General features: G+C 41.4%; 1 protein-coding gene across 1 annotated transcript; it reads right to left on the bottom strand.

Annotated features, from left to right (window-relative positions):
* Positions 1 to 432: 432 nt before the first annotated feature.
* Positions 433 to 2488, bottom strand: CYTL1 (cytokine like 1; the record flags this gene model as incomplete). Its single annotated transcript, XM_082281354.1, has 4 exons — positions 433 to 516; positions 705 to 833; positions 2194 to 2238; positions 2345 to 2488. The coding sequence occupies 4 exons, from the start codon at positions 2486 to 2488 to the stop codon at positions 433 to 435; spliced, it is 402 nt and encodes a 133-aa protein (XP_082137480.1).
* Between the last annotated feature and the right edge of the window lie 13226 nt (positions 2489 to 15714).

Raw genomic sequence — 15714 nt, forward strand, 5'->3', positions numbered from 1 at the left:
ATCCTACGAAAAACAAATATGGTCCCATCCATGCCCATCTAATACAAGAAAAATAGCTAAGTCAAGAGAGAATGTTAATCACACAGTTTTTTTCTTTATATGAGTCTAGTTATTCATAAAAGAGTAAAAATAAAAAACCTAGTTTCTGATGTTTAAACAAAACATACTTTATACGTTTGGCTAAGCTGAAATATCATACCTTGCCAAACGAAAAACTGCTCCCTAATGGTAGGTTCCCTGGCAGCTCAGTAGGTATGCAAGGTATGCAATTCATTTCCTGCCAAGGCAGAGAAAAATGGGTGGGTCCGAGATTATATTGAGAGTGTGCTTGAAAAAGATCTTAGTTGTTGATGTTATAGACTGCATATACATATCTTGACTTTTGGTCACGTCGAAAATTTCCCAGGCATAACTTTTGGGTTTAACTGTCTTTTAGCTCTCAGTGATGGAGTGTTCAATGGGAGGTGAAATGGGAATTTCCAGAGCATTACAGTCATCAGTGAGGAACACCAGGTCCTGGAGAAACAAAAAAAAAAAAAAAAAAAAAAAAAGGAAGACTAACATTTATGAGAGGAGGAAGGCAGAAACAACATTGAGAAGCTTGGGCCTGATCCAGTTTTGCTGGTCAGGGGACAGTGTGGAGACAAAAACGACTAAAAGCAGGGACTCTGTCCCTGTTGATGCATTGAAGCATCTTGACCTACCCTTCTACAGTAGGAGATCAAGATGGTGTACAGGCTCCGGGCTTTTTCCTTCAGTTTATTCACTTCAACCACTCTGTCACATCCGGGGTAGGCCACAAAATCACGGAGTTTTGCCAACACACAGTAATTCTGCAAAGCATGCAAAAGAGGTCTGTGTAACCCTGCACAAATACAGATTTATGTTTCTCATCCACCACTTCCAAAATTCTTACTGCTGTGTGGGAACCTTGAATTCCTACCTCGATGTACATGTAACCTATGCAGCCTTTAGTTATGAAAATTCATCATCAATATTTTATGACAAAGATGTTTGGTCCAAATAAGTGGTTGGAAAATTGCATATATACAGTCTTAGTATGCTAGCTTATTTCTCACAGGCTTTAGGAGGTAGCAGTGCCAATACAATCAAATTGCTCCTGTAGTAGGTGGAGTATTCTACAGAATAGTTGCACTATTTCACTTCTTAGAGAGCACCTGATTTAGCAGATGAACAGATTTTCAAGATCTCACAGACTCGATTCCTCTCTTCCTGTACAATAGGTGAAACCATGACTACCAGTCCTGAATTTTTCAGAGTAATTTTTACCTCAGACTTTGTGCTACCAAAATAAAGCACAGACAACATGAACTTCACAACATCTTTGTGAAGCAGGTAAATAAATACCCCAGCTTTTGCTTTAAAGACAGGGAAACTGAGGCACTGGACTCACATTTCTTGGTTTTTGCCATGATGTGAGACACTGGCAGCTCTGGAATTGGGATCAAGAGTGTCCTGAATTACAAGACTTGGTGTAGTGCTTACAGAAAATGTGTCAGACATTTCTTTTGTCTGAAATTTTCTGGTTTTTATTTACTCTGTTGAGCACTGGAAAAAGAAGCAAAATATATCAAATATCTCACTGCAGAACACTATGACACTAACTGTGTGCTGGAGGCTATTTTGTCTTAGCTAGGAGACAGCTACTGCTGTTTTTTCTCAGTATCACACTTCTGTATCCTCAGGCACACTTTTTTTCTGGATTCAACAAGTAGCTATTTAAAAGAGAAAAAGCCAGCAAGGTATTCCTGCACTGATTTTTATTAAAACTATACACCAAGAACCACTCAGGATATAAAATGAAGTAGATTTATTAAGTGAAAAAAGTTTATTCTGGATTTCTTCTTTTAAACTATTATTCAAAGTTTTGTTGCACATATTTAATTTCTGTAAAGGCTCTGCCACAGTAAATTAATAGTGTGCATATGGTAATAACTTAAAAATATTGATTTCCTCATTTTAAAATTTTTAATCAAGTAAAATCTCAGAAAGTTCATAAGGATTTTAATAAAGTTCAAACTGAGATTATTTTTGGTCACTCATCTGTCTGGTTAATTAAGCTTTTAAAAATCCTTTAAAATCACTCGCCTGGGATATAATATTAAGAGCTATTCTCTCTTTTCATTAACTGCTTTTACTGCATAACAGTAAGAAAGAAGTGTGCAAACTTACGTGTATGTCCAAGTACAGCCTGGGCAGCGTCTCCACACATGAGTCCTGCAGGAAAGAAGAAAAACCTGTTGCAATTTTGTTTTGAGAGAAAACTGTGTCAGAAGTGGCAACCTGCAATGTCTGTTCAGGAGCTGTTTTTGGGTGGGCTCACCACAGTTTTGGAGGTCTGCAACTCCTTAAAGGACTCTGTGATTTCCTTGCTCAGAGACAACACCCTCGAGTAGCAAGTTGGAGGGGCTGTGCTGGCTAGCAGGGCAGCAGAGAGCAGAGCAGACAGGAGCAGCAGCATCTTCATTGTGGGGAGTTTGTCCAGAAGAGGAGGAAGGGAGGGAAAAAATCACTGCCACTGCTTAGGTAGGTACTGCTGAGCGTCAATGAGTAAGTTAGACAAATCAGTCCTCAATTAAATAGTCTCCTGCATGAACAGGAAAAAAAGTCTGGGGGTGGTCCGAGCAGCAGCTTACTGCCGTCTTAAATTTCCTGCCAGCCTATGAGGCAGAGCTGCAAGCACTTTCCTGCCCGGAGCAGGGAAAGGGGGAATGAGGGTAACAAAAACAAACACCAGCAGCCCTTTACATTCCAGAAAGAAAATAACCTAGTGAGCATCTCAAACAACAGAAATATGTGTAAGAAAGAGTACAGGGTTATCAAGTGTCATAGGCCCTAATCCCTTTGGTGCTTTGGCACATGCATCTCTTTTCTGAGCTGTGGGACTACAGAGACTGCAGATAGAGAGAAATCCTTCCAAAAAGCAAACTTCCCCAGCACAGGAAGGACATGGACCTGTTGCAGTGAGTCCAGAGGAGGCCACCAAGTTGATTAAAGAAATGGAGTGCCTCTCCTATGAGGAAAGGCTGACATAATTGGGATTGTTCTGCCTGGAGAAGAGAAAATGTCAGGGTGACCTAATTGCAGCCTTCTAGTACTTGAAGGGAGCCTACAAGAAAGATAGAGAGGATCTTTTTACAAGGGCATGTAGTGACAGGACAAGGGGGAATGGCTTCAAACTGAAAAAGAGTAGGTTTAGACTAGATATTAGGAAGAAATTCTTTCCTGTGAGTTTAGTGAGGCACTGGAGCAGGTTGCCTCTGGAATTTGTGGATGCAACATCTGTGGAAGTGTTCAAGGCTGGGTTGGATTGGGCTCTGAGCAAGCAATCTGGTCTAGTGGAAGGTGGCCCTGTCCAAGGCAGTGTGGTTGGAACGAGACCATTTTTAAGGTTCCTTCCAAAACAAGCCATTCTATGATTCTATGATTCACAATTATCAATCAAAACAATAGTGCTTGTTATGGCTGCTTCGGGAGACCCATGTATTTCGTATTCATGGTCTCAAGCAATGTGAATACATCTCTATATGGCTGTGATAAATGTATAAAAATTATTTTGCTTTCTGAGTTGAATTTCTGAGGCTTTGTTCTTTTATTAGATGCCAGACGGAGCTGAGAAATCCAGATGCTGGGATGCAGGCCTGAAGCTGAACATATGTTGTTTTATATGTTAATTGTCCTGTAAAATGGAGGTACCCTTGAATGAATAATTGGTTATTTTGAAAGTTATGCCACCCCCAACTTTTTAAATTCAAATTTTAGTAAGGTATTAACCAAAACAATAAAGTATCTGATGAAGTACTGCAATCCCCTGGCATTGTAGTACACCAGGAAGATTAATCTGAAGGTGGGAAAACCAGTTTTGGAGAAAAAAAACATACTCTGTATGGTGCAGAGGACTCTGACTTAAGTCCACCAAAGCACCTGGGGGAAATAGGAGAACAGGGCTGTATACTACTGTCTTGTTATGCACTTCTTTGCCTTCATAAAGAACAGTTGGTTTAGTAATGTCATGTACTCCTGAATGCTAAAATGGTAGATCCTTGGAGAATAAAGAAAAGTTGGGAATCCTGGTTGTGGGGATTTTAGGACCGGCCTTGGACTGCTGGGACTTATTTTCAGGAAAAGGAGTTGTCTGGACAAGTGAGTTAAGAGGCCAGAGGGAGACAGGAAGCCTTTTGAGAGGGCCCCAAGCAGCTGGATCATAATTCTAATTGCAGCTACATGATGCACATCCAAGGAAAGGATCCTACTGACTGCGAGTCTTGCTAGTAAAGAAACAGATTCTTAATCACCATCTCATTGCTGTAAAGAATAGCTGAGGATAGGAGTGAAATATGATCCTTCTATCTCATTCATGTTTGGCAAGCTGCTGAAATGTAGTTGCTCTGCCAGAACAGCAGTTTTCTGAACAGCATAAATGCTCTCCCAGTACTAGAAGTCAGCAACCCAGCTGCTGCCAAGGATGACTTAGGAAAGCAAAGGCTGGATCCGACTTCTCCAAAACACTTCATCAAATTAAAAAAACCCCAAAACAACTATTTTGTGAAGGTGGAAAATTGCTAAGATAATTTGCTGTGAGGTTTTTGCTCAGCTGCAGTGTTCCTACCTTGTGGTTTCCCTTTGATCCCATATAACCTAAGTCAAGGAAAGTCACCTTTGACGGATGTCTGAGCTACCCTCAGAAACCATAGGATGTTTTATTTCCTGAAAAAACACAAAATACTGGCGTTTAATTTCCTCACCTACATATTGTCCCTGGGCCAGATTACTTGCATAGGTGACTCTGACCCAAATGATTATTTTCCAATATCCAGTATCTCATCAGCACTATTGCCTATCTCAGTGTGCAGAATATGCAATTCAGTTAAACGATGACAAATACTTTCTTCTCAGTTACTTCTATTTGTAGCTCATCAGCAAGATTATCCTTGATCTCTGAGTACATTCAATTTATGGTCCAGATATGACTAAATAATTTTTTTTTTCTCCAACAAGCTCAGTGGTGACTTCAGGAGAACTTGCAAGTGACACCAGGCACTAGGAGTCCTCTCAGTCTAAGGCACCTGGCACAACTGTGAAGCAGATAGACAGTTACCAAAGCCCTTGAAACTCCAGAATCTTTTCAGTGGCTGTCTTTATCCAGTCACTTATGCAAAGCCACTTATTAATTCTGGTGCATACCCTGCCTTGGGCAGAGAAGGTCTTTAACAGGGAAACACAAGCTGTTCTTCACAAAGGCTAATAGCCTCTTAGAGGCAATATTCAAAATGGACATGGAAATAGAATTTAGAGCTACAGGAGGGAAAGGGGAAAAGGATCAAAATATATTAGAATCAAAACTTGCCTAAGGATTGCCTCTGTGGAGAAGCAGCTATTTACAGCCCTTCCAGTCTGTGGGACAATGCTCAGGCTGGCATTAGGAGGGAGCACAGCGGGAGTCAATCAGTGTCACCATATTTGTTATCACACTGTGGACATCTCCGGCACAGACACATCTTTATCATGCTCTTCCATTCAGTGAGCACGGGGGCTTCAAGGGCTCAGGACACACACTCTCACAGTTTTGCATTAACTCTTGATGCTGATGATGTCACTACATCTCTGAGTGCTCTTCACAGTGCATTTATTTACTCTTATATAAGGAATATTCCATAGAAAAGCAGACACATGGGCTGAGAAGAAACTGAGAAGCCTATCATGACATAACTGTGTATATACTTTTATTAAAAAGTTTTAATCTGTGTTGTCCTTTTCTTCCAAGTTACTGAAAACTCAAACAATAATACTTCTCAAAAGTCAAAGGACTCACTATGCAATCAGAAATTCTCCCATTTTTGAATAGTCTACTAGGGTGTCCAGCAACTTTTGACAAAAGCCCCTGGAAGCTGCTGATTTCTTAACACCAAAATCCACATTCTGAATGAAAATACTTACTTTAAAATAGTTGGGGGCCATCATGAGACACCTCATGTAATGAATACAATGAAAAATAAAAAAAGTAAAATATAAAAACAATAAAACAGAGAAAGCTCTGTGTTTAAGCAGCACCTCAAAGCCCAAAGTGACTCAGCTTTTTGCTGTGATGAGGGTGCCACTTCTTGTTTCAAAGCAGGGCTAAACTGCCCTACAAGCTCCCAGCTCAGCACAAGACTTTTTGGAAACCCTGGCCTCTTGTTTAAGGTCTTACCAGTTTGTCATGTTTTTCCTTGCTGTGCAACAGTACATTTTGCTGAGCCTTTCTGTAAACATCAGCTGAAATTCAGTGCAGAAGTTGTGCAGCCTCACACATTGCCCTGAGTCTGGGGGAGCTGGTGCACAACGCTGACAGATTCCTGGCACAGAGAGAAGCCTGATATGCCGGCATTTGAAGCTGGGGTAATCCAATGCGTCTTATTTTCTCTTCCATGATGGCAGTAAGAGTCTGCTGACCATCTGCATGGCTTGGCCAAGCTATGAGAAATGGACAAGGCAGGCAGGGTCTCAGAGCTGTCTCTGGGCCCGTGCAGCAATGCCATTTCCCCATGATAATTAAGCAAGAGTCTTTTTTCCTTACTCAGTGGTACAGGCTTCTTTTTTCTTCACTGTTGTTGTTATTTTAAAAAATTTACATATATATTGAGGAAACTAATGCTACTGCTCAATAGCCTGTTCTTACATAAAATGGTTATGGAAGCAGGTAAAGCCATCTGGGTCAGAAAAAGAAATTAGATGTTCTGAAATCTGTCGGTCTTGCTAGCACGAACCTGGCACTGGGCACTTTCCCTGACGAAAAACATATGGAAATGGGGAGCCCTGTGATCCAGGACACAGACAGGACAGCCCAGCAGACCTGGGGAGCAGGAATCATTTCCATGTGCAGCCTCAGACCAGTGACCAAATCATTTGCACTGTCTGTGCTGACCAGCCCTCTCTGCAGGCAGTGTCCAACCTGCCTTTGCTGCAGAGCAGGGGCTCAGGCAGCAGCATCCTGCACCCAGAGGGTACACGGGGCTCTGGATGATGGCAGAGCCCGAGACAGCTCAGAGATGTCCACACGAGCATCTGTCACTGCAGTGCAGGCGTAGCCTGGCTTGTCTCCATCCTGGCTGCTGTCTCCATAATGGGGATAATGGTATTTCCCACAGACGCTGTGGGAACTCAGCCATCAACACCAGGGAGACGGGAGATTATGCGGTTTTAGCCTTGTCAGGGATACTCTTTTCAGTGACTGCAAGGAGTATTGATTCAAGTAATGCAGGATTTAGAGGCTTAAGCCGTCACCACCTTGCTAAGAAAAAGGCAGTTTTAGCTTGGAGTAACTTGCAGACCTCTCCAGTGAAATAACAGTGGTGCTTTCAGCCTGGCTCCCTGTCTGGCCATGGCACAGGCAGAGCTGCCTTGTCCCAGTTACACACAAGTACCTTGTCTGGACTCTGCCTGGGCGTTGAGACCACTCGTGTATGAGTTATCCCAAGGTAATACCATTCTTTATTAACACTGCAGTCAGAGTCACAATAACAGGGCTTTGAGGAGGGAGCCTTGTTCAGGTTCAGAGCAGCAGTATTTCAAGTTATTCATGTTTTCTTGCTCTGCCTTGCCGTCCATCCTCCTCCCTCTCTCTCTCTCACATGCAAATGTGGTAGATAGCTCTAGGTCTTATCATTGCTGGTCAGCTTCCCACCCTCCCTAATTACCCTCGTGATGAAAAATTATGTCAGCCACCAAGGAGTGTACCGGGGGTGATATAAATAAATGTATTCACCTACCAAATTTGTCCTGGATATAAGCCCTCCAGGGAATTCAAATGCTGAAAAATGCAAGGTCTAAGCTCTCTGCTGTCCCTCCAAGGAGCTCTTGTCTATGCTGTGGTTAATATACAAGGGGATGAGTGACTCTATTTTTTAGGACTGGTATTCCAGCACCTTTCAGAAGAATTATGTCACTGAAAGAAAAATGGATGAGACTGAAAGTGCAGCTCTGTAAAACAATCCAATCCAAGCCAAAGAAGAATCCAAAGAGACTTTGCTGAACTACTGCCTACACAAGAGCTTTTTAGTAGCTGCTTAGCATGCTAGCAGGCACAGCTTTCTACTTATTCTTGCCTAGAAAACTGCAAATGTCACAGCTTATGTTGTTGTATATTTCTAGATACAAACAATAGTTCTTCCAGCAGGCTAGAAAAACTGCAAGGTAACATAAATTCTCATCTCAGCTGGCAGAGAAGGTAAGGTACAACTCCACACAATACGTCATGTCTTCCTAGTTCTGCTTTCTTTCTGTACGTGGCTTTTTGAGCTTTATACTTAAGATCAGTGGAAGAAATCCTACCATCTCTGAAATCAATAACACAAGTCACAGACTCCTGTGGATCCACATTCTCACTTTAGATTAAAACTTGTGTTCAGTTCACTGGCCTTAGTAGCACAAAAGCCCTAAAGCCAAAGTAAGAGTAAATCAGTCTCATTATTTCTTGTGTCTCACAGAGAGCATTACCTTTGGAGTCCTGTCTGTTGGTGACACAGCACAGATTCAGAGCTTTATCAGTGCCTTGAAGCCAAATGATATGACAAGTACCTTGTACAGCTAAAATACTCTTCTAAGGAACAAAAGTGTATAAAATAGAGGGGAATAGCTGAGGATCTACTCTACTACTTAATATCCAGAAGTGATGAAAATGAGTGGAGGTTAATTTTATTTAAGAAAATCCATAAACTTAATAATTATATTTTTGTTCTGTCAACTTGACTTGAAACAAAGAAAACATAAATACCAGAACATGTCAGAAACTGGTGTTAACAACAGACTGTGTTTCAGATGTAATTGCCATTTAAACCTGAACAACTTTTCTGTTTTAAATTCTTTTGATAAAAATAAAACAGAAAAAGGATCTCCTTCTGCCTCTGAGTCACATATTACATGTGTTCCCAGATGACTAAGTGTCCCTACAAGTGTGGTTTTAGCTTGGTTTTGTTTAAATTGGGTGACTGAGGAAAGAATGAGTAGAAGATCCATGGAGTGTAGCTGCATACATACATGATACAGTTGATATTTTGCTATAAGAATTAGACTGTAGCTTGCAGGGGGTCTTGCCTACACCCAGAGGTTGCCCTGTCATCCTCACAGGTAGTTTTGAGAACATTTGTAAGGATGAGGTGCTGAACAGGCCCCTTCTGCCTGCAGGGCTGGCTCTCAGGCAGCTTCCCAGAGAGCACCCAGCGCTGGGTTAACCCAGCACTGGGATAACCAGTGGCATGGAGAGCCAGGGCAGGGATGTGTGTTCGTGGTCACCACCGGGGTGAAAGGCGTGGCAGAGCCAAGGCTGGCTTGGGGGCCTTCCTCAGAAGAGTGTCTACTTACTCTCACAGTTTTATAAAGTTTCAGTTTATAGTTATTCCCAATTAAACCACAAAATGGAGACAATATTACATCTGGGTAATGTAGTGAGGAAAGCACTGAGGGATGGCGCAAAGAGAAATATTTTGAGTGAAGAATCACCCTAGTTGGAGCATTATGTCTTTCATGTGTAGAACCAGCCAAGGTCTTAAACATCTATGCTTTTAATTTTGGACCATTAAGCTAATTTCCATTGGAAGAATAATCAAATTAACATTTATTTTCCTTCTTTCTATTTGGCTGCAGCTTTTTTGTTTTGTTTTGTTTTGTTTTGTTTTGTTTGTTTGATGTTTTGGAAGGGTTGTGGCTGGGGAAGTGAGAACTTGGCTTGATTTAAGATGTAAATGCAATTCTATCAATCTTCCCCTCTGCTAATGGTCCGCCTGGGCATTTTAAGGGCATATAGTGAAAAGGAAACTGTGACTGCTAAAGAAAAGCCACCCCCTGCTGTTCCTGTTCATATTTATTTCACAATCAGCCCATTGAAACGGTGTGATTCACACTCTGATGCTGTCGTTGTCTAGCTGGCAAAGTCACTGGAGAATTTAACGTTTCCCAAGCTGAAAAGTAGGCAGACTGCATTTGGGCAAAAAGCAATCTTATCAGCAATGAGAGTTAGTTAGATCACTGCAGTGATCTCTCTTGCTGAGAGCTAGGCCTACCCTTGCAAATGAGAAGCTCTCTTGAAATAAGCAGCTGTCTTCAAAAAACTGAGAACTGTTGCTTTTGAAATGTAAAGTGTCCTTCTGATATACATATATATAGAATACACAAGAGTAAAGTCACGCCAGAGTCTGAAGGGGCAATTTAAATGTTCTTTGTTAAAACATTGTTTCTCAAATAAATAGCCCAAAAAGGGTAAAAGCATGTGTGAGTGCACAAGAGGGAAAGAGGCTTCCCAATTCCCCAGTAATCTTGAGTAAATACTAAAGGAAAACCCTGTCTGTTTATCTTAAATTATCCAGACTTACTGTACTCACCATCTACCTAGTAACCAAGCAGCTTGTGTGAAATAATGACTTCCTGGTAACATAAAGACACCAGGCTGAAGCTTTATCTTTATTATATTAATCATGATCTATCTTTGTGACAAGTATTACCATACACCCTTCCACTGACCTAACTTAAACATTTGGGATTCTGTATCAACATAAATGATCAGAAACAAAAAGCAGATAACTAGAGTCTGGATTAATGGAAATAATTAAATCCAATAACACTATGTGTTTATCTATGGGCTTTCACATAGAATTTCTACTGTAGTGCAAGAACTCATGGTGATGATGGAGGATGCAAAAAAAAAGTGCTAAGTTAATTACTACATACTTGCTCATTAATCATGGGATAAATATTAGCTGCTTGTTGGAATAGCCATGAAAAAGGTGAATTTAATCTTAGGATGTGTCAGAGAAGTTACAGCCAGCAAGGACAAGGAGATACTGATTCTGGTATAAAGGCAGGGATCTGCTCATCTGGCATGTTGGCCAGTTTTGGCCACTCATAGTTGAGGAGGATGAATTCAGACTGCATGGGGTGCAGAAAGAACTGAGAATATTCAGTGTAAGGGAAATTTGGGACAAGGTGTGCATATTTCCCTTCTACATCTCTTTCCTTGTCACCCCAGTTACTTTTCCAACAGCTGGGTCCTTGCCCTGCTCTTCTGGCAACAACTTCTGTGTTGCTCAGGGCACTCCGGATCCATCACAGCCTCCTTTGTTCACAATCCATTTTCCCACGGCTGCTGCTGGGAAATTCTGTAATAGGGGATAGAAAGGGAGGTGGTCCTGTAGACCCCTATGCACATACATCCCAGTGTCTCAAAATCCAGGCACACTGGGACTGCAGAGCCCAGGGAAAGAGGGAACTCTGCTTCCGTGCCCAACCCTTTGGATTGGGCTCTGCCTTGGTGGCTGACCAGTAGCTATCACTTGGACTGAGGTGAGAATTGAAGCCGTGGAGGCACAAGACGATGGTCATTGGCTTTCTAGGAGAGAGCTCAGAGCTGCCTGAAGTAGAGGCTGGAGGCCTTGGAGTCCAGCCCAGAGAAGGACGTGACAATGTGCCAGCCAGGGAAGGACAGTTGTCCCACCTGTCTGAATTGAGCATTAAAACAGCTGTGCCAGCAGCACTGTGCAGCTACACAGAAAGGCTGGTTTTGCTCCTGGGGAACATGAAAAGCACATGTACAGGCAGGGAGCAGAGCAGCTGCTACATTCAGAACATCAATCCACTTTATTCATTAAATGTATGCTAACAAAAAAGGTTGGCATCAACTTTGTTCACATCAAAAAGACACAGTTCCAATTCTTGCTATTGCATAATTTAGGTACACGAGCTTCTGTAATAAAACAGTGTGCCAGGCAGAGAATGATAGCATTGTCCACACCATTGTCTCTCTGACACCAAAGAGAAATGGAGCAAATGGAGTCAAAGAAACCAAACAACATTCAGGAAAGTATCAAAGTGATCAAAGCAGCCTCTTTTATTCTGCTTTACACATAGCTTTCAAAGAAGTGTTACATTTCCAAACACACTCTGTCCATTCTTGATGCCAATAAACCAGCTCTGTTTAGCTTTATGCTTTGATAGGAGTAGGAACAACAACAAAAAAAATCTTAAGTGAATTGAGTTTTCTAAGCCTTGCTATCAAGTTTTGAACTTGCTACGAAAAGACTAAATGTATTTGTTGTTCTTTGAGGAAGCAGAGCCTTCATTGAGGGAGACCTGGTGTCAGGCCTGAGTTGCCCTATAGACAAATCAGCATTTGCAAGCATGAGGAGAAGCTCTGAGCAGATTTTTTGTTCATTTGTATTTAATATAGCTCTTTGTAAGCAGACCAAGCCTCAGGGAAAAAGAGCAACCCACAGAGTAAGTAAGAGCATTTTGGAAAAGACCATAGTCCTTTTATGGCTAGAAAATATTGATTATTTTTATGTATCTATCTCCCATTATTTTCCCAAAGACATAGGCAAGGTTTCAAGGCACCTGATCTAAATGCACGGAAGTAAAATATTATTTTGTCGATGTTATCATTTGACCATTAATGATGTCAAGCACCAAGCTTTTCTTATACCCTGGCAGGATGTACCTCATTTCTGTCTTTGTAAAATCAGATTTTCTCTCTGTGCTGCAGCGACTGCAAAGCACAAGCTGCCCCCAGGGAGGTATTTTGTTTAGCTGTGTGGACACATTCCTCCAGGAAATACTGAAGCCAAACCACACACACACAACACACACAGGCCTTCCATTAGAAGAATTCAAAGCTTGAAGAGAAAACAAGCCAGTACTGGGTCTGGAATCTGAACTTCAGTGCATGTTTAATTGTGTATTTCACATTCTTCTTTGTTTTTACCAGCTGGGCTGTGGACCAATATAGTCATTTTCTGAACACAGGGAGCACTGTCCAAGGACAGCCCTATATCCCCTGGCCAGGTCAGAGTGGAAAAAAACAACATGGAAAAAATATTTGCATATCCAGCACTCACTTGTTTTTCCCATGTGTGAAACAGACATGGAGAGTGGCAATTGTTGTCATGAGTGAGAACTTGCTGCACAGTATGTTGCTGTGGAGGAGAATCATGCAAGTCAGGAGGCAAGAGAAGTCATATATGTATGATTACTCTTTCATGCCTTCTTTTCTTTTCACTCACTCAAGGCAGAGATGTGAGGAAAATCAAGTTCTATTTTATTCTCAGATGGAGCCAGATACTGGCATCCATTTTGGCAGCTGGAGTCAGAAACAGGACAACTGATACAGTAACATGATTAAAACTGTCAGTCTGACCCTCACTTAGGACTTGCCTTCAGCCCTGAAACAGAGCTGCTATTAGGCCAGACACTCTATGAGAATGAACTATATTCTAGTGCTTTATTTTTTTGTTTCTTTAACACATCTATCTATCTATCTATCTATCTATCTATCTATCTATCTATCTATCTATCTATCTATCTTTCTATCTTTATTTATTGAACTTTTATTTATCAAGATTTTTATTTATTTAACTTTACTTGTTTTGCAGGTTCTGATTACAGGAACTAAAGACACCAGGGATTTGTGGGCTGCTTGCAGGTGGCTCAGATGAGCAAACATGAGGACAAACCATGAGATTTACTTCTCCTGTCAGACCCAGTGATAGAGGCCCCTCTTTTGCTGCCCAATCGAAGTCCTCGAGGATCAGAGCCCCTCATGTCAGTGAGTTCAAGGACTCTCCTTCTTGGGGCTCCCTCCATTATCAGCTTTCCCAAGCAGAGGAAGAGCCAGAAAGCAGATGGTCCTGTCTTAAGTGACAAAGGTGAAGAGGTGCCAGTGTTTGATGCTGGAGCAATACAGAAAAATGGCTCCACTCAGAGGTGAAAACATCACAAGCTCTGCAATGGATGTTACAGCTTGTTTTACTCAAAGGCACTTATAGATAGGGACAAAATTTTTATAAATGTTTTGGGCAGTGTTGAACACACCATCATTTATTAGCAAATGATTCAATTAGAATTCTATTAGTAATTAGAAAGCAGATACTTATAAACTAGGATAAGACTGATGTAAATGAGGGTGTTGCTCTCCCCTTCAGATTGTTCTTGTGCTTCAGCTAACGTTAAACAGTAGATGTGACAACTATATTCTTAAAAGAAATACAAAATAATTTTGGATTAGACTGCTGATGTTGAGAGATTCTTGCTACAGAATATAAATTACTTGAATTTCCAGTGCAATCTCTGAAAGACCTTCAGCTGTGTCAGAGATCAGCATCAGATGCTGACTTCTTTTTCAAAGACAGCACTGATTAAAAGATGATGGTGTTCTTCTCGGAGTAAAACTCAAGGTTCACAGTCTGATAGTGAATTCAATAAGGACACCCTTTGACCTGAAACTCTGTGTGTGTGTGCCAAGAGCATAAAAAGCATTCAGAGAAAGTTGTGGACAAATACTTGTGTGCAACTACCTACTCAAGTGAAGTATGCTTGGGTGGACTCTATGCTGGAGTTTTAATGCATAATTCAGAATCTTCTTTAATAAATCATGCGGCCATTGGTCCTTCTGAAGCACAGATGCCTTAGGGACTATAATGATTTCTGGCTTTTTTTTTTGTTTATGCATGCTTTTTTTAAAAAATTCCTTTTGTCTTTTGGCTCACAGGCTCCAGTGAGGGAACGAAATCTGCTGATAGTGAGTGTAACTCACTAGAGGATATCTGAAGCAGACACTACATGTCATTATCTACTATGCTGCTGAGGGCTGGAGACTAATTTCCAGGTGAAACATGTTGTTAGCACTGCTGTATGGATTAAAGCCTACGGGGCAACGTCATAGATCAAGACTCCCACTGAGTCAGAAGCTGTGTAAACATGCGGTGAAAAGATGATCTCTGGGTCACAGAACTTTGCACGCTTCTCTGTTTAACCTACTGCCGTTTTTCTCTGCAGGTTGTTCCTTACAGTCCATTAATAACGATGTATTTTGCTTGTCTGGCAATTGCATGCCTGCTTAGCATTTGTTTCATGGAATCAATAAATGAAAAATGTCTGTGTTAATATGGTGGATTTCTCACTGTTGTGTCTACTGGCATCAATTAATCATTCCTTCTTGAGACAGCACACTGAGAAGGTACTCAAATTTCTGTCTCTTCCAAGAGCACATACATACATCTGAAAAGGTCCATATCTGGTTTGGGGGTTTTGTGTACCTGGGATTTTCAGACTGGCCAGCTCTTCTTCCAACAGTTCTTCCTAGTAGAAGAAACGCTGCTTTTGGAGTTTATTTCATCTGGCAACATTTAGGATGAATAGCACAGTGAATGTGTCAGTGTTTCTAAACAGTTTCTTCTGTTTGAATCTAAACCCAAAAGGCAAACTCTTCCTTTGTATTACCACTCCTCTATCTGGTCCATAGAACAGAGAGCTTACACAGCACCAAGAACTTGGCTATCCTGCTCCAGCTCATGTATTCAGCTTCAGAAGGCCTCAGCTCAATTCCTGTCACTTTAATGTCCACAATTCTCTAATGGAGGCTCATTTGGCACTGAATAGACAAGTCCAGTGCCAGCCACTGGACTACGTGTACCACATGCTTGAGAGTTGTTTTCTTCTCTGTGGTGCTTCCATCTTGATAACACTGAGGACTGAAAATGAAATATTGTGAGCTGGTGTCTTGCTGAGAGTGAGGATGAAAACCCTAAGGGCACGGGGAAGCAGGAGAGCACAGAATGAACCGTGGACAAGAAATCATGGTGGTAAATGACCAGAGAGTTCTGCACTAAATAAAGCAAGCAAGCAAACACAAGTTGTGTGTTCAAGCAAGCATGAGCTGTGTGTTCAATGTTG

Source organism: Coloeus monedula (assembly GCF_965178545.1).
Source record: "Coloeus monedula genome assembly, chromosome: 5".
NCBI classification, from domain to species: Eukaryota; Metazoa; Chordata; class Aves; order Passeriformes; family Corvidae; genus Coloeus; species Coloeus monedula.